The sequence below is a fragment of the Panthera uncia genome, chromosome D4 (assembly GCF_023721935.1).
Source record: "Panthera uncia isolate 11264 chromosome D4, Puncia_PCG_1.0, whole genome shotgun sequence".
NCBI classification, from domain to species: Eukaryota; Metazoa; Chordata; class Mammalia; order Carnivora; family Felidae; genus Panthera; species Panthera uncia.
In genome coordinates this window covers 81,575,943-81,603,929 of record NC_064807.1, presented here as the reverse complement: position 1 = coordinate 81,603,929, position 27,987 = coordinate 81,575,943, and the positions used below count along the sequence as shown (strand labels likewise).

The following is a 27,987-nucleotide window of genomic DNA, read 5'->3' as shown; positions in this document are numbered from 1 at the left end:
AAAATAAAATCTTTAAAAAGTAAAGTAGGCTAGGCTGAGCTATGATGCTTGTTTTGACTTAATACCTTCAACTTACAGTGAGATTGTCGGGTTGTAACCCCATCGTAAATTGAGGAAGATACATATTGCCTCCCCAAGAAAAGCCTCAGCCATAGAGGGCAGTACCAAGTAGGGTGAAGGAGGGCTGTATCTTAGGACTGACTGGTGCCCTAAGCTGTCCTTCCAGCACCAAGACCAGTCCCAGACTCTAGCTCCTGAATAGGCCAGGGGTGCCCGGCAGGGCTGCAGGTGGAGACCTCAGCAGCGCCCAGGCCAGAGAACAGGAAGGAGAGTTGTTTCCACTGGACACCCATCTTTGGGTCACCAAGGGACAGAACGGATGAGGTCCTCACTGTCACCATGAATACTGTCCTCTGCAGGCCGCCGCAAACAAGGAGAGCAGCCAGGCACAGCAGCAGGTCCTCGCCCTGGAATGGCAGTGCATGGAGCGCGTCCACACACTGGAGGCCCAGCTCGCTGCCCTGGAGAGCGCCCGGGTGGCCGACCAGACCGCCGCAGAGCGGGAGGTGGTACGTGAGGAAAGGAGTGAGCTTTGTGAGCACCAGGTTCACACGTTGCTGGGCCGCTGGGTTGTGGACAGGAAGACCAGCCTCCCTTTCAACAGAGAACCACTTTTTGGAGCAGTTTTTATCTTTCCATTGAGACACCTGCTCATGAGAATGGATGTAAAAAGGCTGCTTTTTATAAAACCCCAAACAGATGGGTTTTCTTTTCTTCTGGGCTGCGCAAGGACTTGTGCTTCCTGACCAATCCTGTCAGCCTCCTCCCCTCTTTCTGCAGTGTTCTTGTTCCTCCCTCATGGCTTCTCCCTCTCTCTGATTCCTCACCGTCAGAGTTAAGTGCCATATTTCTTCTCGTGAGGAGGGTAGCTGAGAATTTTCCATCTCCTCTCCCACCCCTGCAGGGACACAGGAGGTGGGGTGCATTTGTAAAGGTTCCATGTCTGTAGGACTGTGCCCAGGGGAAATAGGGAAACGCCCTTTTCATTTTATGTATACTTTTCTTAATTTGCAGAGAGAACTGGAGCAAGAAAACGCAGCCCTTAAAGAAAGTAAGAATGAATGTGAACGTTCTTTGCAACACCACCAACTTGAACTAAAGAAGCTCAAGGTATTTATCTAACGGCGTCCATGTGTCACAGCAGTGGCCCATCTTTTATACGTGTATTGGGAGCAGCCCAGTAAAAGTCCTGTACTCAGAGTGGAGAAGGCGTGAACTGGCGTTTGCTCAACAGTCCCTTAGACATTTGTTAGAAATGTCACCTCATTAAGTCCTGTCGTGATCCAGGGTGGGAGGACGAATTATGCTCACTGTGCAATTAACGTCATTCAGGCTCCACGTATAAGTAATTCGTCTGAGTTCCATAGTTAGTTCCAGGTGGTGCTGGTCTGACTTCATGCATCCAGCCCTTCCTCTGTGTCATCGTCAGCAGCTTCCTGAAAGTCATGCTGTCAAACCACTGGTGTTGTTGATCTTTCCAGCGAGATTAGCAAAACAAGGGCTTAACTTGTCTTAAGGACCCCATCTGTTTATGTCGGAGACCACATGTAGAGATGAGAAACAGTCTGCTGGATTGTTACCCTTTCCCTTCTGAGAACTTGATTCTTTAATCAGATTCTTTAATCAGATTCTTTAATCAGACGTTGCCCCCTTCACTGCCTGGACGTAACTGGATGCAGAGAGTTTCTGCCACTTTCTTACAGGCCTCCAGCCTCCTCTGGCCCCATTCGTAAGAGCCCTTAGATGATGGATCATTGCAGTACTTGCCCAGCTTGGTCACGACACAAAGATCTTGTGGATCTTTTGGCAGAGACCTTCTCTGAGAACACCCAAAGCTGTGGGTCTGCATTAAGTAAGCTTTCAGTAATAGTCTCTGCTAAGTTAGGTGCTAATGATGTAGTGCTATATCGTGGGAAACGTGTACTTTGGTGGCAGATATTTTTTCATGCATTCCTTCAGCAAAGAGTGGAGTACCTGTGGGCTCTAGTGTAGGTGCTGGCATGTGGCATTGAGCAAAACAGGCAAAATTTCCCTCCGGTGGCGCTTGTAACTAGATAATGAACAACTGATAAATAGTCGTAAGTGCAGTGCAGAAAGTAAAGCAAGTGTGAAGGACAAAGAGGAGAGAGGAGAGGGCTCTAAGGTGGAGGTTAGGGAGGGCTTCCGTGATATTTGAGCAAAAGCTCTGAGTCATGAGAAGGGGCCAGCAATGTGAATGTTTGGGAAGGAAATATTCCAGAAGAAATAGCAAATAGAGGGGACAAAACAGAAGAGACTCCTAAATATGGAGAACAAACTGAGGGTTACGGGAGGGGTTGTGGGAGGGGGGATGGGCTAAATGGTAAGGGGCACTAAGGAATCTACTTCTGAAATCATTGTTGCACTATATGCTAAGTAATTGGATGTAAATTTTTAAAAATTAAAAATTAAAAAAAAAACAGAAAGAAATAGCAAATAGAAAAGCTCTGAGGCAGGGACACCTGGGTGGCTCAGTCGGTTGGGTGTCCGATTTTGGCTCAGGTCATGATCTCACGGTTCATGGGTTTGAGCCCTGCATCGGGCTCTGTGCTGACAGCTCAGAGCTTGGAGCCTGCTTCAGATTCTGTGTCTCCCTCTCTCTCTGCCCCTCCCCTACTTGCACTCTGTCTCACTCTCTGTCTCTCTGTCTCTCTCAAAAATAAACATTAAAAAAAATTAAAAAACAAAAGAAAAACTTTGAGGCAGAAAAAACACTTAGTTCAGAAAACAGCACCAAGGCCAGTGTGGCTGCTGCTCAATGGGCTCAGGGAAAAGAGGAGAGGAGCCAGGCAAGCAGACTTTGGGAGTTTTAAGCAAAGAAGTGGTGGGAAAAGTTTTAAAATCATCATTCTGGTTCTTTGTGGAGCATGTTCTGGAAAGGAGGCAAGTACAGAAGCAGGAAGTCCTGTTCGGAGACTCAGATGTTGCATTGCTTACCATGTTTAAAGGCATAAAAGACAAAATCACAAATTTCAGCAGAGATTTGGAAACTATACTAAATGGAAGCAGTTTTAAAAGGGAAACAAATTAGAGTGTGGGAGCTGGAAAGTGGAGAGCTGAGACCCCAATGCAGTAGGCACCCAAAAGGCACAAGGAAACTTTTGAGGGTAATGAGTATTTTCACGGTTGTTATTGTGGTGATGGTTTCACCATAAGCCATCACATTCCACACTTAAAATATGCGCAGCATAGTGTCAGTTATACTTCAGGAAAGTTGTTTTAAAAACTAATATGTTTAACAACAGATGAGCACTCATAAGAGAATTAGTGAGACAGAAGAAAAGGCAGAATGAAATACAGAAAAAACATGAAAGAAGACAGGATGCTGCAAGGTGTTTGATCACCTGTCAGTGGGGGCCCAGAAGGGAATGCAGATGTGAGGTCGAAGCAATTATTGAAGCAACAGTAGCTGAGAATTTTCCAAATAGCTGAAAGCTGTCAGTTCACAGGTACAGGTGTGAGAATTCTTACAAATCCAAATGGGATAAATGTTATTTTTCCTTTTTCTTTAAGTTTATTTATTTTATTTTTTTTTTTCTGTTTTTTTGAGAGAGGGAGAGAGAGAGAGAGAGACAGAATGCAAGCTGGGGAGGGGCAGAGAAAGAAGGAGACACAGGATCTGAAGCAGGCTCCAGGCTCTGAGCTGTCAGCACAGAGCCCAATGCAGGGCTCGAACTCGTGAACCTGGGCCCAAGTCGGGTGCTCAACTGACTAAGCCACCCAGGCACCCCTAAGTTTATTTTTTTTTAGTAATCTCTACACCTGATGTAGGGCTCAAATTCATGACCCCCCAAGATCAAGAGTCACATACTTTTCCAACTGAGCCAGGCAGGCTCTCCCAAGATAAGTTTTGAAGTCTGTACCCGGATACACAATAGTAGTAGACCTATAAAAACCAATAAAACAGAAACGAGGAGTGGAAACCAATTTGACAATAAATTTCATATTAAAAAAAAAACAAAAACCCAGAAACGAGGAATTAGTCACCAACAGATTTGCCCTAAAGGAAGTGCTAGAGAGCATCATTCAGGTGGAGGAAGATTCTAGATAGGAGGACAGAAGATATAAGGCAATAAGAAAGAATAAAGGTACACAAAAAGAACCAGAAGATCTGTCCTACAGTCCAGTCACGGTCCAGTCAGGATAAAGGAACCAGACCCATTTATTGAAGTGAGAATTCTTTTTTTTTTTTTTAACCTTTATTTATTTTTGAGACAGAGAGAGACAGAGCATGAATGGGGGAGGGGCAGAGAGAGAGGGAGACACAGAATCGGAAGCAGGCTCCAGGCTCTGAGCCATCAGCCCAGAGCCCGACGCGGGGCTCGAACTCACAGACCGCGAGATCGTGACCTGAGCTGAAGTCGGACGCTTAACCGACTGAGCCACCCAGGCGCCCCTGAAGTGAGAATTCTTGATCCCATGTAAAGTTTTTAGTCCAGCACTGAAACAGGCAAAAGATAGTGTGAAGGTAGCCACTGCAGAAACAGCTACAACTAAGGGAACAAAGCAAAGAAGGTTGAATTATTAAACTTAGGAATTAAGACAAAGGGCCCCACAGGTCTGGCACTTGGGCCTCTGAGCAGGGGACGCTGTTCAGCGGGCGCTGGTGTGCTGGGGGACAGGGCAGCCAGTGAAATCAGCCCCGGGGGCTGGGGAACCTGCAGAGCGGATACAGATGTGGCTGCGGGAAGAAATTGCCTTCTTGCCACCGCCAGGGCAGTGCAGACTGCTCGCAGAAGCGGACAGGAAGGAGCAAGGCTTTTGCTGTGTTCTCCTGCTTTCCAGTCTGCCTCGAGCTCCTCCTGTTGGCAGAGGTTCACATGGAACCAGCTGGACGAGCAGAAATGTCATTTGCAGAGCCTCAGACCAGATGTAGCATCGTCGCAAAGCAGAGGATAAAAGGGGCAGTGGGGCCGATAGGCGGGAATAAAAACTGGCGCACACAGGCTGTTTAGAAGTGTGGTTAATTTTCAAATGTTTGCGGAATGTTCTCGATCTTGGATTTCTAGTTTAATACTATTATGATCAGATCATACACTAAATGATTTCAGCCCTTTGATGTTTACTGAGGTTTGTTTTATGGCCCAGCCTGTCATACAGAGTCTATTTTGGTAAATGTTTCAGTGCGCTGCTGCTGTGAGGGGAAAGCATTCTGTAAATGCTAATTAGATCAAGTTGGGTGATAGTGTTGTCCAAATCTTTTATGTTTTCTGATGTTTCTTTTTTGTCTTCTTGTTCCATCAGTTAGTAAGAGTGATGTGTTAAATCTTCAACTGTGATCACAGATTTGTCTCTCTCTCTTTAATCCTGCTGGTTGTCAGTCTTTGCCTCAAGTGTTTTGAAGCACTATTTTTAGATGCATACCTATTTAGACTGCTGTCAGGGAATATACTCCCAGGTGCAGGGAGCTGCCACACGTGGGTAGCCTGGTGGCTCCTGCGGCCAACCCGGACTGTGCTGGGCAACCTCGAATCCCACAGTCCCGGGTTGCATGCAGCTCTGGCGGTAGCACAGACTTCAGAGCCACATAGACCCCGTCCTGTGTGCCAGCCTAGCCCCTCACCGGCTGACTCTTGAGGGAGTCTAGTTTCCCTTTTTTCAAAACTGAAGATAATAACCCTTGACCTCGAGAGGATTGCCCCGAGGCTCGAGGGTGACCGTGGATAAAAAGTATCCCATGCAGTTCCTGGCATGGAGGTGCTTTGAGTCTCTGGTTCCTGCCCTGACCTGCTTTCCTGCCTCGCTCTCTGTCTGCTGGCCGTCCTCTTAGACACCAGCAGTCCAAGCTCTTCTAAACCTCCCCGGAAAAGCCTTCTGCCACCTGCCGCCTGGACTCGCAGGGCCACGTTTCCGTAGCTGCTTCTCCTGTATCAACACTGCCTCCCCCGCTGAGGGGTATTGTCTGGCGCAGCGCGGGCTCCTGCCTTTTGAATTCAGACGCTAGGTTTCCTCGTCTCTACTAGAGATGGACTCAAAGAAAGGTCAATTCTGACAACTCCACAGTAGGAGCCAGAATTCCCCTGGCCAGGAGGCCGGCGTCTCCTTCCATCAACTCACTTGTACCGACACAAATTGAAAGGTGTCATAGGGGAGTTGAGTAGCTCCCAGAACCAGAAAGACTTGTCCGACTGGAACTTGGGGGTGGGGGGCGCCTCAGGTCTCTTTCCTTCCTGCATCATGCTGTTTCTTGCCCTGTCAGTTACCCAGACTCTTGGCCTTGCTTTTCCCCACGATGCAGATGACTTCAAATTGGGTGGTCATCACAACAGCAGCTCCAAGCTGGTGACATGCCAGCTTAGGAAAGAGGGCTTCTCCTTGGCTTATCAAAAAGGCTTCTGATGTAAAAAGGGATTCTGATTGGCCCATCTTAGGTGACAGAGCCACCCCTTGAACAAATAATTTTGGCCAGGGGGCTGCAGGACTTCAGTTGGCCAGGCCTGAGTCCCATGCTTCTCCTTGTAGCCGAAACATGGGCAGCCCTACCAGAACTCCAGGGTAGAAGTGGGGAATAGCAGTGATGAGGCTCTTATCCCCCAAAACGGTGTGATCTGGGGTAGACACAAACCACAGATGTCCCTGACCAGAATGTAGGCACCTGAGAAGTCTAGGGGTTGATCGGTGAGCACGGCATTCGTCTCCGGGAAGAGGACCGATGTGTCTGTCTGTCAGGAGGTGGTTCCTGTGCTGTGGGGCAGGCCAGGGAGGCAGCCCGGCTCCATGTAGAAAATTTTCTGGGTGGTACAGTCTAACATCCAGAGGCTTGGCTCTAAGCTCAGACGCTGGCTTCAGACCTGGCAATGCCACTTACTAGCTGTGGGACCAGAGCCTTTTTCTCTTATAAAATGGATAATTTTGATGAGTCTGTGGCATTTTGCCCTGCCCTATTTAATTCAGTAAATGCTGATTATTTTTCCCATAATTGGGTTGTTCCGGTCCACTAGTCCATTCACATGGCCTGAGAATCTTCCTTCCTATTCTGTGTTGATTTCATCAGACCAGCTCTTCTCTTGGAGTTCTGGGTCCCCTAACCGTGGCCCGAGGACTGGCTGGTGTGCCCATGGGATCCCCGAGCCTCGGCGGTTTGCCCTTGTGCGGAGAGGTCGGTGGGTTGTACACCAGGACAGCTCTCAGAGGCACACAGACGGCACCGCAGCGAGAGGGCAGTCCAGGGCCCTCGGGCAGCAGGAAGAAAATCTGTAGGACGGAGGATGGCATTCCCCCAGTGGGCGGCACATAACGTGCAGTGAAACACCCGTGAGGCGTTTAGGGGCTCAGTGTCCCATTTTCTGGGTTGTAGGAAGAGTGGAGCCAAAGAGAAATTGTGAGTGTCGCAATGGCTCAAGCCCTGGAGGAGGTGCGGAAGCAGAGGGAAGAGTTCCAGCAACAGGTAGGCCCCGTTTGACCCTGAGGCACGGGCCAAAGGGTGGTATGTTCCAGCCTCGGGCAGGACCAGCCTGCCTCCCCGTGTGTCCTCCTCCAGGGGGTGGACACAGGTGTCAGGAATGCCAGGAACTGTGTGACTGATGACCCTGAGGTCTCTAGGAAGGTGGGAGAAAAACGTCATAAAGAAATCCTCACCCCACGGGATGGCCTTTGTGGATGTTTGATGGCCGGTTACTGTTGTAAGCCTTACCTGGGGAAAAGCCCGCATCCAGGTGCCTCCTGGGCTCTGACTCTGTGAGGGGCATCGCTGCCCACAGGCCCCGGAGGACGCAGTACAGCTGAGCCCTCAGCGAGAAGGGTGGGCAAAGCTTCCTTTCAAGACAGACTCAGCATCGGGCCCCAGACCTTGTAGGGAATGGACTCTAGGCCTTCGGTGAGTCCTTAACATAAATTCCAGTCTCAGTTGCATCTGCAAAGACTTTAGGATAATTACACCTTTCAGATCATAATGAGGTCATGTGTATCAAATGCTAGGCATGTCACAGGTACTCAGGACATGGAAGTCATGGTTATGACAGCTTGGGGAAGGCTGGGCAGAACAACCACATCTATGGTAGGCCCGCTCTAGGTAGGCGGGCGGCCTGTGCAGGGCCCTGGCCCCAGAATTGTTCTATGTCCATAGGAGTAGAGGGTAGCCTAGGGTATGTTCGAGGCTATAGACTTCCGGGAGGGATTCCTGGGGGACCCCGGGTGGCGGAAAAGTGGAGATTTCTTTTGGGGGAGATGCGGTTACTGCTGCCGGCCTTCTCTTACGTTGGCTTTTCTGTCCAGGCTGCTAACCTCACAGCTGTAGTAGATGAGAAGGAGCAGAGTCTGCAGGAAAAAGCTGAAGTGATTCTCCAGAAAGAGCAGGAAATTTTCCAACTGAAGAAAGGTGAGGAGTCCGCCCCTGCCGAGCCCTCTCACCTGCTCCCACCCAGTACCCCTGCCCTGAAGTGGCCCGGTCCTGAAGCAGCAGGAGTCACTGGTGCTCCCCTCTGCCCGGCCTAGGTCACGACTCTGCCCTGTTGCAAATGCACCAGCTTCAGAGCGAGCTGGAAGCCCTGCAGAGCCTTAGGGCGGAGGAGTCCGAGGCTGCCGCGGGGTTCGACGTGCTGAGACTGGCCGTCCCGGAGCAGGGGTTGACACGCTCAGTTCCCGAGCCTCACGTAAGTCCCCATCTGAGCCGCGGGCCGGTGTGACGGCAGCAGGACGGGGCTGCCTGCCGTAGTTTGCCAGTAGGAGGCGGTGGGAAGACGGGGAGGAGAGCTGGTGCTCACTAGCTACGGGATGTTGGGCAGGTCACCTCCCTTTCTTTAAAGTAGGGGTGCCTACCTGACTAGGAGCTCGTGGGTATTGAGGAGCCCGTCGGATGTGGCGCCACGTGTCCGTGTTCAGTAGAGCCCTTTCCTTCCAAGCATGCTCGCTGCACGGAAAGCTGCCTGTCCCCCGGAAGGCGCTGGACAGGATCTCTACAGCCCAGGTTTGGTTCCTGGCCAGCTAGCTGCCTGTTCCGGCACATCAGCCCGCACCTTTGGAACCAGTCTGGCCCCCTTTCCCCATGGACCTGTGGCTTAGCTTGACCATTACCTTGTCCATCCTGTAGGCGGCCTCGAGGGCCACGCAGGACCCCGCGTACCAGCTTCCGGCTGCAGAGGGAATCCCAAATGGTGAGGTGGGGGCTGTGGACCTAGGGCAGCTGCAGAAGGAAAAACAGGACTTGGAGCAGCAACTCGTGGAGAAAAACAAGGTGAGGGTGCGCTTTACCTCAGCTGTTGATCTCCCCGCCCTCTCCCTGTTCTGGGCCTCAAACCGTTCAGTCCCTTCTCCGAGAGTTCGGCTGATGCCCCCGGGCCCCTCTTGGGAGAGATCTTACCTCTTCACCAGAAGGGCTTCTTCCTGGACTTCCACCTGTGCAGTCTTCCTTTCACACCTCCCCCACGCTTGAGATAATGTCCAGAGTATTTGCGCTCAGGCAGTAGTGAGGCCAGATGTCACAGGTGCTGCTGTCACCAGCTGGGTCATATTGGACCCATCGCCTTACCTCTCACTTCCTTTCTATGGCTGTGAAATGACCCAGTGATGCCTGTCTTCTAGCGGTTTTACTGGCAGGGGAGGGGCATCGGGGTATGAAATGAAAGTTAGTTAGCTGTCCTGTGAAATTTCTCGTATTTGGTAGAGGCTTAATAAATGTCCCGATTCCACCCACTCCTCAGGCCCCTGCACCTGCAAGTGCAGGGTCTCCTCTGATCCTGGTTTCCAAGCGCGCTGGGAAGTTAAGGGTGCTGGCTGGTCGCTGCTCTGGCCTCCAAAGTGTGATTGTGGGTGTGTGTTTTTTTAGATCTATAACAAAAGGAAAAAATGCTCATTCTCGCTTACACATGTGCATTTAATCTTACTGTGAAATGTAAACTACAGAAAAGCGCACAAACTCCGTGTGCCCAGGACCCAGCCCTCAGACCTCCTCTCTAAGTGGCATTCACTCCCTCAGAGTCCTGCCTCTACTGCCCACTTTGGGCGCCCGCATCCTTATCTCAAGGCCAGACGGCTCCCTGGAGCTCTAGATTGTCTCTGTCTCCGTGGCAGTGTCTAAAAGGCATCTGCGTAAACCGTCCAAAACCCAACTTCACATTCACCATGCTGCCTAATGGGGGCTGCTCTTGTCTCAGTAAACGTAAAAAGTAAAAATCTTAGTATCCTTCTCAGCGCCCTTGTTTCTTACACAAGCAACATCCAAACCATTAACGAATCCTTCTGGCTCTCCCTTCAAACTATACCCCAAATGGGCTGCATCTCACCCCCACCACTGCTGCCACCGTAGGTGGGGTTACCATTTCTTCCCTGCAGGCTGGTGTTGGGCTTCTAATGGTTTCCCTGTCACCCCCTCTGTACCAGCCCTCTGATGACTTCCCCTGTCTCTGTAAATATAAGCCACATCCTTGCAGTGACCCACAAAGCCCTGTGTGGTTTGGCCCCTTAGTACCCTTTGTACTGCACCGCCTCTTAGCCACATTGGCCTTGCCTTTCTGTGACTGTCAAGCACCCTCCCGCCGCAGGACCTTTGTACTTGCTGAGCCTTCTGTCTGGAATATCCTTCCTGTAATCCCCTCACTTCCTTTGTGATGTCATTTTGTTAAGGAGGGCCCCCCTCCCCCCTCACCCCCCCCTCCCCACTATGCTTGGCAGCCCTCACCATCACCACCAGAACTTCCTGTCCCCTTACCAGGCCTCTTAATACCTTCTTATGTAATGTACGGTCACTGACATTTTCTCCTCCTGAGAGCAGGTATTTTTCATTTTTTTCTTTCTTTTTTTTTTTTAAATGTTTATTTGTTGGGGTGCCTGGGTGGCTCAGTCGGTTGAGCATCCGACTTTGGCTCAGGTCACAATTTCACGACTCATGAGTTTGGGCCTCATGTCAGGCTCTGTGCTGACAGCTCAGAGCTTGGAGCCCTCTTGGATTCTGTTTCCACCTCTCTCTGCCCCTCCCCCGCTCATGCTCTGTCTCAAATATAAGTAAACATTTAAAAAAATTAAACTTAATGTTTATTTATTTTGAGAGAAAGCAAGAGACAAAGAGAACCCGTGTGGGGGAGGGGTAGAGAGAGAGGGGGAGAGAGAATCCAAGCGGGCTCTGTGCTCATTGCGGAGTCTGACGTGGGACTCGATCTCACAACCGTGAGATCATGACCTGAGCAGAGATTAAGAGTTGGATGCTTAACCAACTGAACCACCCACGTGCCCCTGAGCATTTCTTCTTTTGCTTCTTGCTTTTCCCCAGCCTCTAGGACAGCGTCTGCCTGTAGTAGGGATTTAATCAGTATTTGTTAGATGAGTTCATCAGTGAACCAAAATCCTAGAAAATCAGGTAAAATTTAAAATACATAAAATCGCAAATGTACTTTTGGGTGAGTGCCAGTGGTCAGTCAAGAGAATACAGATTGAAACAACACATTATCATTTATAAAATGGGATGTGTTGGAGGCCATTTAATGTGCTTGACGGGAGCTGGGTCTGTGGCAGAGCCATCTCAGTCCTGCCGAGAGACTGGACGCACGTTGGAGAAAGGGAAGCTGCTGTTACTGCCGTGTTCAAAAATGGAGGCTCAGCACCGCCCTAAGGCATGGGGCATCCCCTCGAGTTACTGTCACATTAGAAGTTAAAATTAAGGGGGCACCTAGTTGGCTCAGTAGGTGGTGCACTAGACTCTTGATCTCAGGGTCATGAGTTCAAGCCCCACGTTGGGCATAGAGCCTACTTAAAAAAAAAGAAGTTAGGGAAACCGTGGAAAGCTATGAAAACTGTGATAAATGAAAAACACACACTATTCACAATTCCAGCTACTCAGTGCAAGATCAGTGACTCAGACCTGAAGGTCACGGGAAAGACTAAGTTTGTGAGACTTTGGAGAAATGTTTAATGTTCTTTCCTGTATTGCTGATTATACAGTAAATTTTCTCATTGGGAAAACAGAGGTTAGCCTTTTTAGTGATTAACGGAGTGTGTAATAAATTACACTTAAAGCTCCATACTAATTAAACTCACTAAAAATAAAATAAAATAGAGAAGTACAGAAAAACCATGACCGTTTACACTGTTCCAAATAAGCATTGAAAATGGTATTTCCGGAGCAGTGGTGAGGGATCGTAGCACGTAAATCTCATTCTGAAGGACAAGTCTACTGTGCAGAGGTGTTTCCAGACGCAGGCACCTGAAGCAGTCCTGAGGGCTGAGCCCCTGGGGAGGCCGGGGCAGCCCTGGGGCACGAGCGCTCCACAGAGGGTATGTGACGGCTTCGGTGGCCCTTGTGGGGCCTGGAGAGCATGTGCGTGCAGAGCAGCGAGAAGGAGGGAAGAGGGCCCCGAGCGGGAGGCACACAGGTGTGACAACACGAGCCCCTCAGGAGACGGACAGTGTCTTATAACAGGTGTATAGGGTCCCAAGGGGGTGGCTGGCTGTTCTGTTGTCCTTGGCACCTTAAAGATGGTGGAATATGCATGTAACAGATGGCTTTTTGCGGGGGGCGGGGTTTGTCTCAGACCATAAAGCAGATGCAGCAGAGGATGCTGGAACTCAAAAAGACTCTCCAGAAGGAACTGGTAAGTTCCCCTCTTCTCCCCACTGCCTGTGCCCTTCCTGGCTCTGGCCCTCCCGGGTTCCCTCGCCGCTTGACAATGCTCTCCCCCCACCGGTTGATTGCGAGGTCTCTGGGAAGCCAGATGTTGGCTGGTGGGACAGTAGCCCTGCCAGCTCGAACCTGTCTCTGAAAAGTAACTGTGTGACTCGGGGCACGTGCGGTTCTTCTCCAAGCCCGTCTGTGGGCTGAGAAGTCAGCGACCTGTGCGCCGCAGGTGAGCAGCAGAGCGCCGGGCCCAGACAGGAGAGAGGCACCTCTGCCCAGTTTGGGGTGCTCGCTGCCCCACAGACATCCTGACACCGGGACGGGGATCGTCCAAACTTTCCCAGACAACCCCCTCCTTCCTCTCGGGCCGCCCCGTCTGCCGGTGGGGGGGAGGGGGGTTGCTGAGCCTTCTTCAGGCACTTCCTTCCCAGCGGGGGCCCTTTCACCCTACTGTGGTGCAGGTGAGGCCAAGGAACAGCGGGTGAGCGCAGCGCAAGCCGGGTGACTCTCCCGGGTGATTTTCAGACCTGTCTTGAGGGGTTTGGCACAGCATCTTTCCATTGGGTTTTTAGAAAATCAGACCCGACAGTGAGCTCTTTGAGGTCCGAGAGAAGCCTGGCCCCGAGATGCCCAACATGGCTCCTTCCGTCACGAATAATGCTGACCTGACTGATGCCCGCGAGATCAACTTTGAGTACCTTAAGCACGTGGTTTTAAAATTCATGTCCTGTCGAGAGTCTGAGGTAAAGGGTTTCTGAGTTGCCTTTTGGGTCCTGAGCGTCTGGTTCCTTTGTCCAAGCCTCGTGTGGCTTCCCACCAAGTACATTGCTTTCTTCCTCTCCCACGTTCCCATTTGGCCACCAGTGTGGACACGTAACGGTTATTTCTCCAGCTGGCACTGACCTGCTGACGGTGCAGCCGGCAGGTGGGGGCCAAGAAGGGAGTCCGCTCCGGGGAGGCCGCGCGGGTTGGAGGCTGAGGCTGCAGTCCGGGAACGGTCTGCCCCGCGCTCCCGCATCCTGCTGAAGGGCAGGGTGGCCGCCGTGGATGTCCTGGGGATCTTGCCGGTTCCCAGAGGAAGAGATGGAGGGGAGAAAAGTCTGTCGTTGTCGTCAGACCCGAGGAAGCCCAACGTCCCCCTCCACGTGGTCCTTGCTAACCCGTGGGGAGCACACACCGGGAAGAGACCCAGGGAGCGCTCCAGCTAAGCCCCCCGATCCTCCCCCACCGTCCGCCACCCCAGGGCCCGTGGCAGCGAAACTCAACTTTGTTTCAGGCTTTTCACCTTATAAAAGCTGTGTCAGTGTTGCTGAACTTCTCACAAGAGGAAGAGAACATGCTCAAAGAAACCCTGGAGTATAAGGTAGGGTTCCCTGGCCGGCTGTCTGGTTCTTAGGAACTAGCTAGTAATCCCAGCACTGGCGGGTGAGCCCGTCCACAGCTGCATCGTCCGCCGAGAAAGTGCTACTGGATAGTGGACTCCTGTTGGGCCGTATTTACTGAGGACGTGCCTTGTGCACACGCGTCTGCGCGGTGCCCACCGACAGGCCTTATGTGTCCACCGCGCTTTCACTGACGTCATTAACGTCAACAGCCCCAGGTCTGGCCCAACGTCCAGATTTTTTTTTTTAAATAAAATATTCAGGGGCGCCTGGGTGGCACAGTCGGTTAAGTGTCCGACTCTTGATCTTAGCTCAGGTCATGACCTCACAGTTCGTGAGTTCAAGCCCCACATCAGGCTCTGCACTGACAGCGTGGAGCCTGCTTGGGATTCCGTCTCTCCTTCTCTCTGCCCCTCCTTCACTGTGCACACTCGCTCGCATGCTCGCTCGCCCTCTCTCTCAAATAAAGAAAAAGAGAAAGAGAAAGAAAGAAAGAAAAGAAAGAAAGAAGGAAGGAAGGGAGGAAGGGAGGGAGGGAGGAAGAAAAAGAGAAGAAAGAAACCTGGGTGGCTCAGTTGGTTGAGTGTCCAACTTCGGCTCGGGTCATGGTCTCACGGTTTGTGGGTTTGAGCACCACGTCGGGCTCTGTGCTGACAGCTCAGAGCCTGGAGCCTGCTTCGGAGTCTGTGTCTCCCTCTCTCTGCCCCCCACCCCTGCTCTTACTCTGTCTGTCTCAAAAAACAAATAATAAACACCAAAAAAGTTTAAAAACTAAAAAATAAAATATTCAGAATTGACAGAACAAAAAAAATATTTTCTGGAAGAATTAGGTACAATTCCACTACCTTGTTCTTGTCAACTCTGTTTCCTCCCGCGTCCCTCCCATACTTAGAATGGGCTCTGGGCCCCGTAGACGGGTTGCCACGTCCAGCATCTTCGCTGGGTGCTTGCGGGACAGGGAGGGGGCGCTTTCAGCTTCCTCTGCACCTAGTCCCGATGCTCAGAAGCCCTCTCTGCTTCCAACGCAGATGTCGTGGTTTGGGTCCAAGCCAGCTCCCAAGGGCAGCATCCGGCCGTCCATCTCCAGCCCTCGGATCCCGTGGTCCTAGGTGGAAAGCCGGCAGATGGATCTCCATGCGATGACACTTTTTCTGTGAAAAGAACACTGACACACCAGTCTGGGTGGGTTTTTAATCACTGTAACCGCAGTATTTTGTACAAGCGTCAGAGCGTTGTTTACAAGACTTAAGGCCCCCTTCCCGACAGACTGATCTGAAGCTCAGGAGGTGGCTGATCCTGTGTCATTGTGCTCACCAAACGGGAGGGTCCTGGCACTACCCGCGTTTCCAGTGCTGCTAAACTCCCAGCTCTGGCCAGCACCCGTCTGCACCTGAACCCTCTAACTGTTCACGTCAGCACTTGAAGCTGAAGCCGGCGGCATCGGGCAGAGAGGAGCCACCCGGCCCACCACGGGGTGCTGACGCTGGACGGAAAGACAGCCCTTTGAAATGGTGCCCGGCAGGCCAGACCCACCTGCTTCTGCCACAGACAGCCAGCTCGTTGGGGGTGGCTTTTAAAAATTCCCCTTCCCCGTCAGCATGTTTGGGTTCAGATGAGTTAGACGAGGCTTTTCAACCCTTCCTCTCAAGAAAACATTATCTCACCCTGTTTGTCAGACCACCCAGAACTTCAGATGTGTACATCTTTAAGGTACTCTGGGGCCAGTGTGGATTAATGAATATGCAACTTTCTGACAGTATCTCATTTTCCTGAAGAAAACTAGCAGATATATTTAAAAAAAAAAAAAGATCCTTAGCACCAAATACACTCAATTGCCTTTTTAATGAATGTACTTGTCTTGGATAGGTTGCTGGTAAACCATTTTAAACTATTTTTTATAGCTAAGATTCTTCGCTATTATAAACATGTCTCTGTATTATAAAATCCATTTAACTGGTGTTCTTAAAGGCAAATCAGAGCATCAAGAGGAAATTATTTCTAAAATTGGGATTCCTTTCCCTTTTTAATTTCACCGCAGCATTCTGTGGTCTCTGCTTCCCTCTGAAGCAGCGGTGGTATTTCATTTGCTTTGCTCTTAATTCCGTGTCGTAAGACGGAGCAAATGCTAATCACACGTTCGCTACGGTTAAGGACAGCCTGGACAGTCTGCTCCGCTCGGAGGAAGCAACAGCTGCCCCCCGCCCCCCGCCCCCCTCCCGGTTCTTGACCAAAACCTGGGAAGCGGTCTGCCTTGTACGTGCAGCTACCGTCTCTCTCCCTAACGCTGCCCCTGTATACTTAGGATGACACTACACCCATACATGGCGTCCAGACGGCCCCAGACGGCTACAGGACTTGATGGCGTGCAGATGGCTCGGGTAGGGACCTTTAAAAACTCTTATTATTATTAAGGAAAGGGGAATATGCTTGCCCTGGATAGTCCACAGTATGGAATCTAAAGAGAAACTGTTGATTTCGTTTGACAGAAGTTTTACCGGCTAAATAAAATAAGTTAATAACTGGAGCTCCTAAAATTTATTGTCAGTTATCCAATGATGTTTCTCAAAAATGCTTAGGGTTATAATCTATAAAATCTGTCTCACGGCGAAACACCGATTTGCGGAGTTAACCTAGTACATTTCCACAGACCTGGAAGTACCGAGCAAGGGCAGCGTCACCCTCATCCCAGCCAGGCTGTCTGCCACCCAGTGGCCCATTCTCCAGTTACCTACCTCCTCCCGTGGCTCCTCCCTGCAGATGGCTTTCCCTCGTGGAGAATATCTTTTCCACTTACCTGGTGGGGACACACAATAGGAATGCCTTCCGTTCTGTAATTTGGAGAACAGGTACCTTTTCTTAGCTTTTCCAGGAGACTCCCCAAGATTGGGTGGTCCAGGGCTCACCAGACGGCTACCACACGGCGGCGGGAGCCCCGTCCCACTCTGCCGTGGCCTCTCCAGCCCTTGAGCTGGTCTCACCCTGCCCCAGCCACGTCCCCGGCAGCTTTAGGTGTAGTCGTGGGACCCATCACTCGGCCTATACTTGCCTCGGGAGGATTCATTCTGACTAGGCTTTCCTCCTGCATGTTGAATTTCCTTCAGCTTTAAGAGGAAGAGTGGAGTAAATATTCTAAGTGATTAATGCACTTTCACTTGTATAAAAAGTTCTGTGATAGACAGTATGTATAGCCCTTTATATGAGCATTGGATTTGGATTTCTCTCCGGTTGTAAATAGGAACTGTATTATCTAAGACTGCTGTAGAAAATTCATTTGTGGTGTCACTTTTTGATTAAAGCTCTTTAATCCAGATGCAACTACAGTGGGTTTTACTTGACAGTCTAATGAAATTTAGTACATTGTGTCTCATATTTAATACTTCAAGGCGAACTTCAAAGACTACAGTACAGAGCTTCCAGGTGGGAGCACAGAGATGTGGGGAGAGTGGCTTCCGTGTTGGTGAGCACAGAGATGTGGGGAGAGTGGCACGCTCAGAGAGCATGGAAGCTCCATGCCCTTTCCCAAGTTCCCTATGCATCTCTTCCATCTGGCTGTTTCCGAGGATATCCTTTTATGCTAAACCAGTAACCTAGTAAGTAAAAAAGGGAAGGGGACTGCGGGGGTGGGGGGATGGCTGTAGAGCCTTTCTTTCAGAATCTCCCCAGATTAGGTTTAAGTATATGTAATGAAACCTGCAGCCTAGTCCTACCTCCCAGAACAGTGGAGCTTCTGCAGAGGAATTGAAAGGATTGTGTCACTTTGGTCAATGTCTATCGACAAGGCCCGCAGGACCAAGAAGAGCTTCAGAAATCTCAATGGGGTCCTTTAATAGAATGCAGACTGCAGTTACACGTGCTAAAAAGGCCAGAAAGACATCTTTGCTCTTCAAAGAAGCTGGCTGTTAGTGGTTATAGGGAACAAAATGTTCCTTTTGTATAGACTGATTGCTACCTGTTTCTGGCTTTTAATCCTTTAAAAGAACTTGTTTAACGGGGCGCCTGGGTGGCTCAGTTAGGCATCTGACTTCAGCTCAGGTCACGATCTCACAGTTTGTGAGCTGAAGCCCCACATCTGGCTCTCTGCTGTCAGCACAGAGCCCACTTCAGATCCTGTCTCCTTCTCTCTTTGTCCCTCCACTGCTCGCTCGCTCTCTCAAAACAAAACAAAAAGGATAAAAGCAAAAAAACTTGTTTAAGAGTGTTCCTGCCACAAGCCCAAGTCAGAGTCAGGAGATGGTGACCGGGCCTTTCTGGGGCGCGCTCCCAAAAGATTCCAAGTGCAGTCACACAAACTAAAGACTTTGGAAGCCTAGACCAATTATTGAATGTTCGGCACTTTATTAAATTAAATAAGCTCCAAAATTACATACAAATCAAAAGGGGTAAAACCAATAAATAGTTATTCGGCAAAATCTCTCTCCATAGCAGCCAGCAGTGCCGAGCCCAGGCCTGAGGTCCTGCTGTGGCAAGAGGGCTGGACCGCCATGCTCACTCCCTGGGGACAGCGCCCCAGGGACACACCCACCCCTCCACATCAGTTCTCATTCGTTTCCGTCCCATTCATTACTCATTTTACATACATGAAACACACCGCAAAGTACATACTAATAAGCCAAGAGCTTTATTGATGCAGCAGGCACTTTACAATGAACCCAAGAGAGCCCGTCTTCTCTGGGAAGACGGGATGTCTGTACAAACCCTTGAAGTTTTTACTACTTCAAAAAAAACAAGCTCTCCCTTTTACCACAGCCCTTGGATCTGTACCTGCCCAAGTCGACCCTCCCCCATTTTAAAGAGGCAGAGCACACAGGTACACCTGACCAACGCTGGCCAGCCACTCCAGGAGACAGTTACAATGTCAGTTCTGTGTTACTTGTGGACAAAGGCATAGACTATCAGATCCTGCAAAGGATTTAGGAAACCGACGATTTCTCCCTCCACCTTGAAAATAAAATACACTTCAGCTGATGCATGTCCTGAAATAGTTTAGCTGGGAGTTCCTAGGAAGATGGTCCATTGTCAATCCCTTCTTCATCAGCCTGTGCATCCAAAATTCTTCTCAAGGTAACATGAGTCCTTTTTTTTTTTTTTTTTTTAAACAGTCTTTCTTGCTGTAAGAACTCTTATAATGGAGCCTAGTCCTCCTACTGCTAATGCCTGTGGGGGCAGGAAAAGGAAAGGAGTGAAATGAGACATGGCTGGCCACGTGGGAGCCTGGCTTGCCAGGGAAGAAGGGACCAAGCACATTCCCAGACCTAGGTCCCACCGCGTCACAGACCCTCTCGAATCTAAAACTCTAATCTAAAGCTTCCTGTAGTTCTACAGGGCAGGGGGACATTGGTGCATAGGCAGGACACGGGCTAGATGAAACGGCTTGCTCTTCTAACGACCTGAACAAAGGACAGGCACAGCTTTTTATGCTTCAGGTGGATGAAGGCCCCGTTAAGTAAACATTCAGGTTTCTGCCACTGCCTTCTCTCGACGAGAGAGCCCCCATTCTAGGCGTGGAGCCCTGTCCTGGAGCCAGGGGTCCCGAAGAGCTGCTAGCTCGAGACGGCAGAGCTGGGCTTGAGAACACTGTTACCAAGCACATACACAGCACAGCCCCCCAAGTTTCCCTTTTTGACAAGCTGTTTCCGGCCTGCCGGTACTGCCCTAGACACTTAAATAGACACGAGCTCATTATAGCTGCCTCCCTGAGGCCTCCTTAGAAATGCCAGCAGGGCTCGGCACCAAGTTGCCTTAACGGGACCAAAGGGCCTGGCCTCCCCACCACACAGAGGGCTTGCTCAGCTCCCGAGTACCAGAGCTACCCCCACCAAGCCCAGGAGTTCACCTCCCGACGGAGCAGGCACAGCACACCCCACAGCAGGACCAAAGGCCACCACCGCGGCACAGCACCAAGGCTGCCCAAGTGGCTGACCCCTCAAAACCTTTATGGAGAGTTTTAGATACCGTGTTGGTAATAGCCTGGTCTCCTATACTGATAAGCGAGCTTCCTGTAGTTCTACAGGGCAGGGGGACATTGGTGCATAGGCAGGACACGGGCTAGATGAAACGGCTTGCTCTTCTAACGACCTGAACAAAGGACAGGCACAGCTTTTTATGCTTCAGGTGGATGAAGGCCCCGTTAAGTAAACATTCAGGTTTCTGCCACTGCCTTCTCTGGCCTAGTGAAGCTGCAGCACAGCAGGAAGCCCCTAGAGTTAGCGAGGGGCTCAGCCTGCATCCTTAAGAGCCCCCCAACCGCCACCTCCACCAATGCAAAGCAGCTGCCTCCACTAAAGTCTTATGAAGCCCCAGCTTCAAGCCTGCCTCCCTCCCACCTGGGACTCCCTGTCCCTCTTCCCATGCCAAGTCACCTGTCCCCACGACATGCCCGGCATAAATCAGCAGCTAAAGTAATTGCAATTACCAGAGACAGTGAACCCCTACCAGGTGCTTCCACGGGAGAAGTGATCAGATGTCCCAGGTTGCTTTAGGCGTGGCCCCTTATTATTATGACAATCAGACTGTCCTGTTATTGTGGGAGCTCTAGCCCGCAGATCTGAACCCTAGAACTGGGGCAAGTCCGTGAGCTGCCCGCATGAGCAGTGTGTTCACCTACCTTTTCATGCCATTGGAGTAACACCGCACTGCTGTTTTCTGTGGGCTTCTCAAACCCTTTATAAATGTACTTCATTAGCAAGTCAATGCCATTTCTGTCCAGTGACTGCACAGCCTGCTCAATTTCACTGCTCTTAAAATTTGTAAGCACCTTCAGCACCACGCCCTGGGCTCGTTCCTATAAAGGAAAGAGAAAGGGAGTGACACCCAGAGCCACAGCCCAGGCACATCCATGTCCTCCAAGACCGGCACAGAAATACCAAACCAAGTGGTCAGAACTCTTAGAAACACTGCCCAATTTCTAATTTGTCTGGGATGGTTAAAAACTAAGTGGGCTGAAATACCTTTATTGATTTAAATTTCAAGTATCCCTTATTCATGCTAATAAGTTATCCCACTTATTTTGGGGGAGTAAGTGGTTTGTCAGTGAGAAGCATACCTGCAAACCCTCAGATTTCACAAGATCCTAACTGTGGAGATCTACTTTCTGAACAGGTGTACTAGGCTGCAGTTTCCCTCTGCATTCACCCCACTAACACAGAAGCCACTTCCCTCTGCCTGAGAGGTGCAGCCATTGATTACATCAAGATGCTGTGACAAGACAGCAAAACCCCAGCTTGAGAGAGACCCCTTTCCCTGGACCAAATTTTAGACAGCTTCTAAACAGCTGTGATGCAGTAAACACAAATGTATCTTCTCACCTTGTTTTTAAAAGGCAGGAAATTTTAAAAGCACTGAAAATACTTATGCAAATAAAGCCTATTCGATAACCTTTAAAGCAGAAACTGCTAAGTCCCACGTGGCATGCTAATTTATAGTTTTGCTAAGCAGCAAGGGCTGGGCCGACTTCTCACCCCATGAGGCTCTGGGGAGAAGTGAATGTTTCTTTGGGGAGCTTTTACTATAAACACCGACAGCTTTGATGTCAGGAGTGCCAGCCAGGAGGCTTCCATGGAAGCACTGCCCAGTGCCAACCCACTCCCTTAGTAGAAACTCACTGATGCTAACACTAAATAGATGCTGTCTGAAGCCCCGTGGAAGTCACGCTCAGCTGGGGACACGGACAACCACAACCCTGGTCCCAACACCACCCGGCAAAGCTGCAGCAGAGCCCCCTTTACCTTCACGGCCTGATTCTTGGTGTTGACGGGAGAGTTCCGCAAGGCTGCATGGAATGCCCGAAGCATGTCCCCTGTGCATCACCACCAGTTAAGGATGGCTAGGCTCAAGCATGTTCACACTTTTATTAATGAACTCATTTCAAAAACAGCTCAAGGGAGGAGTCAAGAGATATCCACATTCACCCACCTCCCACCGCAGCTTCCAGGTGGCCGCAGCCCATTCAGAGAGTAGCCTGTGGCTTTCCTGAGCCACAGAGAGGAGAGGACACCTCTGCCAACAGTGCAAGCCCCTCCTTCCGCCGCCCCCTAAAACACATTTGGACACTCCTTCCCTCCCTGGAAACAAGTGCCCTCTTGGGGTGACCTGCAGCAAAACCTGACGGAGCTTGCTTACAACTGCTTGGTCCTGGGCACCACGTCTGCCCCATTGGGTCCTGACAACAACAGTGCGCGGCTACCATTCTCATCTTCTCATCCTCAAAGGAGAAGAATGAAGGCACAAACGGAGATCTCCTCTTAATCCAATGTTTTCTCAGTTAAACTGCTAAAGAAATTAAGATGTGCTAAAATTTCTATCTTCTTTTTTTTTTTTTTAATTTTTTTTAACGTTTTTTATTTATTTTTGGGACAGAGAGAGACAGAGCATGAACAGGGGAGGGGCAGAGAGAGAGGGAGACACAGAATCGGAAGCAGGCTCCAGGCTCTGAGCCATCAGCCCAGAGCCCGACGCGGGGCTCGAACTCACAGACCGCGAGATCGTGACCTGAGCTGAAGTCGGACGCTCAACCGACTGAGCCACCCAGGCGCCCCTAAAATTTCTATCTTCTAAGACCTACTTAGGTCTGTGAGGTCCCAGCTGCTACTAGGAGGGAGACTTATTAATCTAAAAGCTTTTCCCCCAAATATGAGTTGATCCTCTCCCCTCCCCGCAACCTTAGTTGCAATCCTGACACCTTCTTTGCTGAGTTCCAAATATACCACACTCAAAAGAAAATGACAATCTGGGTTAGGTCCCCAAAGGTGACACCTATTTTAAACTGAATTACATCAGCCAACTTTCATTTCCTCATCTGAAACACTGGCTTCAGCCAAAAAGCTTCAAAAATAGAACAAGGAATGGCTTCTACCCAATCAGGTCTCTACTCCTGTTCATGCAGTGATACCTACGTGTGAACAGACAGAGACTCCGGAGCAACGCCTAGTCCCATCTTCCCTAGTGTGGGCTCCATCTTGACGGAGCTGGGCCCACACCACTCAGGAGCCACTCTGGCTGAGCTCCCCGGGCCCCTGCTAGGCCCTGATCCACCTTCCACAATGGACAGACAGCCCACCCCCTATATCTGTTGGCTTTGGAATTCCTTTCCCTCAGCCAAGCAAGGGCCAGTCTGGTACCAGCCACTGATAACTTCTACCTTAGAAAACAGTTCTGATTTGGCGTCCCAGAACAATGAGCAGAGTCTCAGAAGCTTAAAGAAATGTAGGCTGGCTCTCTTTGCTAACCAGCATGGCTGGCAAACAAAATCACTCAGGAGATGGATGGGGAAGGGCAGGGTAACTAGTCCCCAGGGACAAAAAGAGTCACCCTTTAGTTACCTCTGTAGTGCCAACCTACCAAGCATTCGCTATAGATGTTGATGGGTGGAGGGCCTTTAGCAGCTTGGGGAGTTCTGGGGAGGAGGGAGGGCACGGTATTTATCCAGCTGGCCTCAGTGCTCAGCTTAGAGAACAGGCTGGGGAATGCGCCCCCTTGTCTCCTCTAGATCAGGGCTCCTCAACCACAGCATTAACATTCTAGACCACATGATTGATGTGAAGTCTGCCCTGTGCATCACACAATATTTAGCAGCATCCCTGGCTGCTACCCACTAGATCCCAGCAGGATTTCCAAGTTGTGATAATCAAAGTGTCTCCAAACAATGCCAAATTTCTTCAGGGGGAAGAAAGAGTGCAAAACTGCTCAAAACCATTGCTTTGGACCTGTTCCTGAGGACCAGAAAGTTCTTCACTGAGGAAGAAAAGGAAGGAATACTTTAAAATCCTTATCCTGTACCAGGTGCTTTCACATGTCCTCTCATTACTGCTATCAACCCTCTGTGACAAGAATCATTATTCTCACTTGGAAGGCAATGGATTTGAAGCTCAGAAAAGGGAAATGACCTGCCCAAGGTCACAAAGTTAAGCTGTCCAGCCGGCCTTCAAACCCAAGGATGCCCAACTCCAAAGCCAAGCTCTTTCTCTAATCCCCTGCTGTCACTCTACCCACAGACCCAAGCTGCATGTCTAGGGCACTCGCTGTGTGCCCAGTACTGTGAAGTTTTTTGCAATGTTGTTCCCTGATGCTCCCGTGGAACCTGTAAGGCCAGCATGGTTCCCCTCCTTTTCACAGAAGAGGATGCTGAGGTTCAGAGAAGGTGTGAGGTCACATAGCTATAGCATGACAGAGTGAGGTTTGCATTGATACACAGCCCATGTTCTTTCTATTTCATCTGCCTGATTCCCTACCATGACTCAATTCCCTATGCAGCAGTAGGACAGGCCTCCTCCTCCTCCTCCCTACATTTCCCCACTCCAATCAACCAACCTCTACCCCTTCCTCTGGACTTTGTTCTAAGACTCTTCTATTAGAAGCCTGTTCTATAGTTTAAACTCAGTAATATCACTATAAGTCCAATATCTGGCACGTGATAGGGACTCAGTAAATACTAGTTCTCCTTCCTCCTCCTTCCCTGGGCCCCACATTTGCCAGGATTTCAGTTCTCATTGCTAACCTCCCTTTCCCCAATCCCAAGAGGTATACTGTCCATGGTAACAAGGTAACTGCACCCACTGGATGTGCTAAACCTAGGCCTCCAAGCAGCCTCAAGAAACCTATCATTAGGGGCATAGCAAGAGAGGGCTTTCAACAAGTCCCTGCAGCATCAGGACCAACATCTCAGATAACCAGACCTTGTTCTCCCCATCTGTACATAGTTCTCGGCCACACGCCTGACCCTGGAGTCTTTTTGGCATTGCCTGCCCATGAGCCAGGTTCTGCATCAGAACGCAGAATCAATCTTCCCTCATGAGGGGTCCTTCTCATGACCCCGATTCACCAATGGGGTAAACAGGGTGATCCTGATGGGGCAGGAAATACAAGTTTGAATCCCCACCTTTGAAAACACATTCCTGTTCAAACAAAGAAAGTCTGAAGGTTTTTGTTTCAAAGGCACGTTGGAGGAAAACTGCAGGACTCCTCCCTAAGGTAGTCCACGGGCCTGACTTCCCAAGCTGAGTCAACTGATTAAACACTCAGAATCTGATTTATATACAGCATGAGCCTCCAACCCTGCCCTGGCAAGTGTGGGGGAGGGGCAGGCACTTCCTGTAACACCATTTGAATAAAGAAAAATCCTTCCTGTGAGAATAAGTCAGTTTCCTGTGCTCAAACTGCTAAGGGACCCAGCGGGCTGTGACAACCACCTCTATTTTTAATCTTGTTTTCTAAATGCTTGCTCTCTGTGGTCACAGGAATAGTCATTTCCAGTCATGAGGCTCTACTTTTACATTTCACTTCATACTGTCTGGTTTTTCTTCGCTCTAAACTACTAGTTTTTCCCACTGCTTCCTGCACAAGAAGGCTATTGCGGGTAGGAAGCCAAAACTCACTTGTTGAACGTGGCTGAGACCATCAAGGTCCACAGCTCAAGGTGTTCATAGGAAACTGAGGACAGGTGCAAAACAGTGGCATTAACCTGGAGGGTCAGATTGATTCTGGGGTCGGAGGTGCACAATCTCTGACCTCAGGGCTGGGCTAGGGCTGCAGCCTTCGCTCCCCCTTGGGTCCCTTCTTCCCCACAGCCATCCACCCACCTATTTTCCTGTGGTGCTGCAATCCGGCCCAAGAGGACAGTGCCCAGGAGCCACCCAGGCTGCTCAATTACTCAGCGGGGGCTCACCTCTGCCCCTCCCTCCCATCAAGCTCGAGAATGGCCCCATTTCCTGCAAGGGAGGGACGGAGTGATAGGGAGCCCAAGCCACGGTCAGTCAGAGGGGATGAGGACACCGGGGGAGACGAGGGCAGGCCTCGCGGAGGAGTGCGGGGCCGGCCTGCGGGCGGCAGGCGAGTCGGGCGTGCCTCGGAGCCTGGCGAGCCGGCGGGTCCACCAGGGTCTAGGGGCCTCGTGGAGCCACGCTGCTGGGGGAACCTCCGAGGGCCGGAGCCCGGGTCGGAGGGAAGGCGGTGGGGGATACCGGGCTGAGGGAACCCGGTTCGAGGGGAGCCGGATCGGAAGGGACTTGGGAGACGGACCTCAGGGGCCCCGGGGTGAGAGGAGTAGGGAGGCCCGCCTGAGGGGAGCGCGGCCCGCCGCGCCGGTTAAGGATATTGCCGCAGAAGGCCGTCCACCTCGCTAGGGTCCGGGCCTGGCTCGGCCGCCGCCGCCGCCGCCTCCTCCTGCTCGTCCACGAATTTGTTCTCGTCAAACTCGTCGATGTCCACCCGACGGAAGCGCGAGGACAGCGTGTTCCGGGCCATGGCGGGGAGTCGGCGCCCGCTCAGCCGGCTCCTCTCCGGGTCCGACCTCGGCTCTACTCCGTTCGGCACCGGCTCAGGCTCGGGGGCGGGAAGCGGCCGCCGGGCGCCTCCTCCACCTCCTCCGCGCGCAGACGCCGCTGTCCGCCCACTTCCGGGCCACGCCAGAACCGGAAGTGCCGGTGGGCGGGAGGGGCGGAGCCCTGTGGGAGACTGGCTGGAAGCGCTGGAGAATCCACCTTATAGTCGTTCCCACGGCCTTCAGCGGGACTTTCATCTTCGGGGAGCCCCAGTCTTGCTGTCTGAGTGGGCGCCCTGTCCCCACACAGGTCCCAACATCGTGGACGCTATAACTGCGCTCCTTCTTCGGCTTCTCCTGAATCCGAAGAGCCCCTGGCCTTGGAAGGGGCCTGCGCGGCATAGCCGCGGACGCGGGGGGGAGGGGGGGTGCGGCACGGGGCCCTGAGGATAAGGCTCCTGGCTGTCGGGTGCTGGGCAGGCTTCTTTGAGAAAAAAACCTTCGAGCTGAGGGATGAGTAGTAGTTCTACCTCTGGAAGTGACGGAATGGGGGGGCAGGCGGGGAGGGGGATCCTAATTCTACAATCTTAGGAGCCTTGAACGCCACCACTTTGCTCGGAGGAAGTCGCCTCTGCTTTGTACATAGTGATTCTATTGTTAATTGGGAGACTTTACAGACGTTAAAGTGTATCCAGAAGACAGACAAGACAATGAAAATATTTGGACTAGGCAACCTCGGGTGTAGCAGTCACATTGGCCTGGTGGGTGGGAGGTGAGGGACATGACCCTGTGGTCCCCATGCTGACAGGAAGGGCGAGGTCCTGGGGGCTGAGAAGCCGGTCCTGGCTGGAAAGGCATATTCTGATGGAAAGCTGAATCCCCAGAGTAGGAGATGGGGAAAGATGGGGCTGGGGGGGACGTAGTGCAGAGTCAAGAATGACTTTGTGGTGCCAAGATTGAGTGGGCTGTTGGCTGAGGGATTCTGTTAATAGGCCTTAACCTTAGATTAAATTGGGTCTTTGTTTTCATAGAGTTGTACTTTTTTGTTGTTGTTGCTTAAGATTTTAAGTAATCTCTTATGTGGGAAACAGGCAAAAGGAAATGTAGATAAAATTAAATTTCCTTATAACTTGCAGCCCATTAACAAATACTTGAGGCAGGCAAAGTACTGCATTCTACCAGAAACCCAATTAATACTTTGCTGGAGGGTAAAACAACCTTAGCTTGACCACAGGTAGGTCTCCAGGATCCTGTGAGGCTCTTAGCATATGAAAATCCTTTCCAAAACTTCCCCTCGCCTTTACCTCCCCCAGCTCCCAAGTGTGTAATCAGTCACTCCTCGCAATCCCAGTGCAACGCTGCCTGCAGGTCCTGTCCCTGTGCTTTAATAAAACCACCTTTTTGCACTGAAGACATCTCAAGAATTCTTTCTTGGCTGTGGGCTCCAAAACCCAACACTTCAAACCACATTAATCTCTATACCCAGCGTGGGGCTGAAACTTAGAACCTGGAGATCAAGAGTTGCATGCTCTACTGACAGAACCAGCCAGGCACCCCTAATTGTACTGTTTTTGATAAAGGTCAATAGTTCAAGAAGTATGACTCGTTTTTATTGTTTCAAATGCTTTTCATTGAACTGTGTCTATAGATAAAAAAGAATATTGCCAGACTATGATACTTCTTTTTTTTTTTTAATTTTTTTTTAACGTGTATTTATTTTTGAGACAGAG

General features: G+C 50.7%; 2 protein-coding genes and 1 long non-coding RNA gene across 8 annotated transcripts in view; 1 reads left to right on the top strand and 2 right to left on the bottom strand.

Moving 5' to 3' along the window:
- Nucleotides 1-17,319, top strand: part of GOLGA1 (golgin A1) — a 48,722-nt gene extending 31,403 nt beyond the window's left edge. The window contains exons 14-24 of one of the 2 annotated variants that reach the window (XR_007457365.1): nucleotides 420-569; nucleotides 1,075-1,170; nucleotides 7,376-7,465; nucleotides 8,293-8,395; nucleotides 8,512-8,669; nucleotides 9,107-9,250; nucleotides 12,540-12,599; nucleotides 13,195-13,365; nucleotides 13,899-13,985; nucleotides 15,033-15,186; nucleotides 16,307-17,319. Coding sequence is in view for 1 of the 2 variants with exons in the window: in XM_049628725.1 (XP_049484682.1) it covers nucleotides 420-569; nucleotides 1,075-1,170; nucleotides 7,376-7,465; nucleotides 8,293-8,395; nucleotides 8,512-8,669; nucleotides 9,107-9,250; nucleotides 12,540-12,599; nucleotides 13,195-13,365; nucleotides 13,899-13,985; nucleotides 15,033-15,113 (1,140 nt within the window). In the remaining variant the exon portion in view is untranslated. Of the gene's footprint in view, nucleotides 1-419; nucleotides 570-1,074; nucleotides 1,171-7,375; nucleotides 7,466-8,292; nucleotides 8,396-8,511; nucleotides 8,670-9,106; nucleotides 9,251-12,539; nucleotides 12,600-13,194; nucleotides 13,366-13,898; nucleotides 13,986-15,032 lie in introns of both variants that reach the window. The other variant, XM_049628725.1, reaches the window with a different exon arrangement.
- On the bottom strand, nucleotides 7,464-10,661 carry LOC125921306 (uncharacterized). Of its 3 annotated transcripts, none has more exons than XR_007457374.1 (5): nucleotides 9,377-10,661; nucleotides 8,836-9,199; nucleotides 8,275-8,334; nucleotides 7,712-7,939; nucleotides 7,464-7,616 (listed from the first exon to the last, which is right to left on the bottom strand). It is a non-coding gene; the product is annotated as an uncharacterized LOC125921306 (long non-coding RNA). The 3 variants fall into 3 exon arrangements; XR_007457372.1 differs by having other exon boundaries at nucleotides 8,275-9,199; nucleotides 9,377-9,605; nucleotides 9,727-10,661; XR_007457371.1 differs by having other exon boundaries at nucleotides 8,275-9,199.
- A 1,280-nt stretch (nucleotides 17,320-18,599) lies between the features above and the next one.
- On the bottom strand, nucleotides 18,600-26,337 carry ARPC5L (actin related protein 2/3 complex subunit 5 like). Of its 3 annotated transcripts, none has more exons than XM_049628752.1 (4): nucleotides 26,093-26,337; nucleotides 21,729-21,801; nucleotides 20,609-20,785; nucleotides 18,600-19,158 (listed from the first exon to the last, which is right to left on the bottom strand). In XM_049628752.1, exons 1-4 carry the CDS (start codon nucleotides 26,239-26,241, stop codon nucleotides 19,096-19,098), a joined length of 462 nt encoding a protein of 153 aa, XP_049484709.1. In that variant the 5' UTR covers nucleotides 26,242-26,337; the 3' UTR covers nucleotides 18,600-19,095. The 3 variants fall into 3 exon arrangements, with proteins under 3 accessions (XP_049484709.1, XP_049484725.1, XP_049484718.1); XM_049628768.1 differs by lacking the exon at nucleotides 18,600-19,158 and adding an exon at nucleotides 19,308-19,391; XM_049628761.1 differs by lacking the exon at nucleotides 18,600-19,158 and adding an exon at nucleotides 19,482-20,079.
- Nucleotides 26,338-27,987: the final 1,650 nt, after the last annotated feature.

Coding starts and splice junctions, on each gene's coding strand:
- ARPC5L (XM_049628752.1), bottom strand. CDS start 26,241: ATGGCCCGGAACACGCTGTCCTCGCGCTTCCGTCGGGTGGACATCGAC. Junction 21,802..26,092: donor GTGGACGGCCTTCTGCGGCA/ATATCCTTAACC, acceptor GTGGTGATGCAC/AGGGGACATGCTTCGGGCAT. Junction 19,159..20,608: donor TACTCCAATGGCATGAAAAG/GTAGGTGAACAC, acceptor CTGCCCCCACAG/GCATTAGCAGTAGGAGGACT.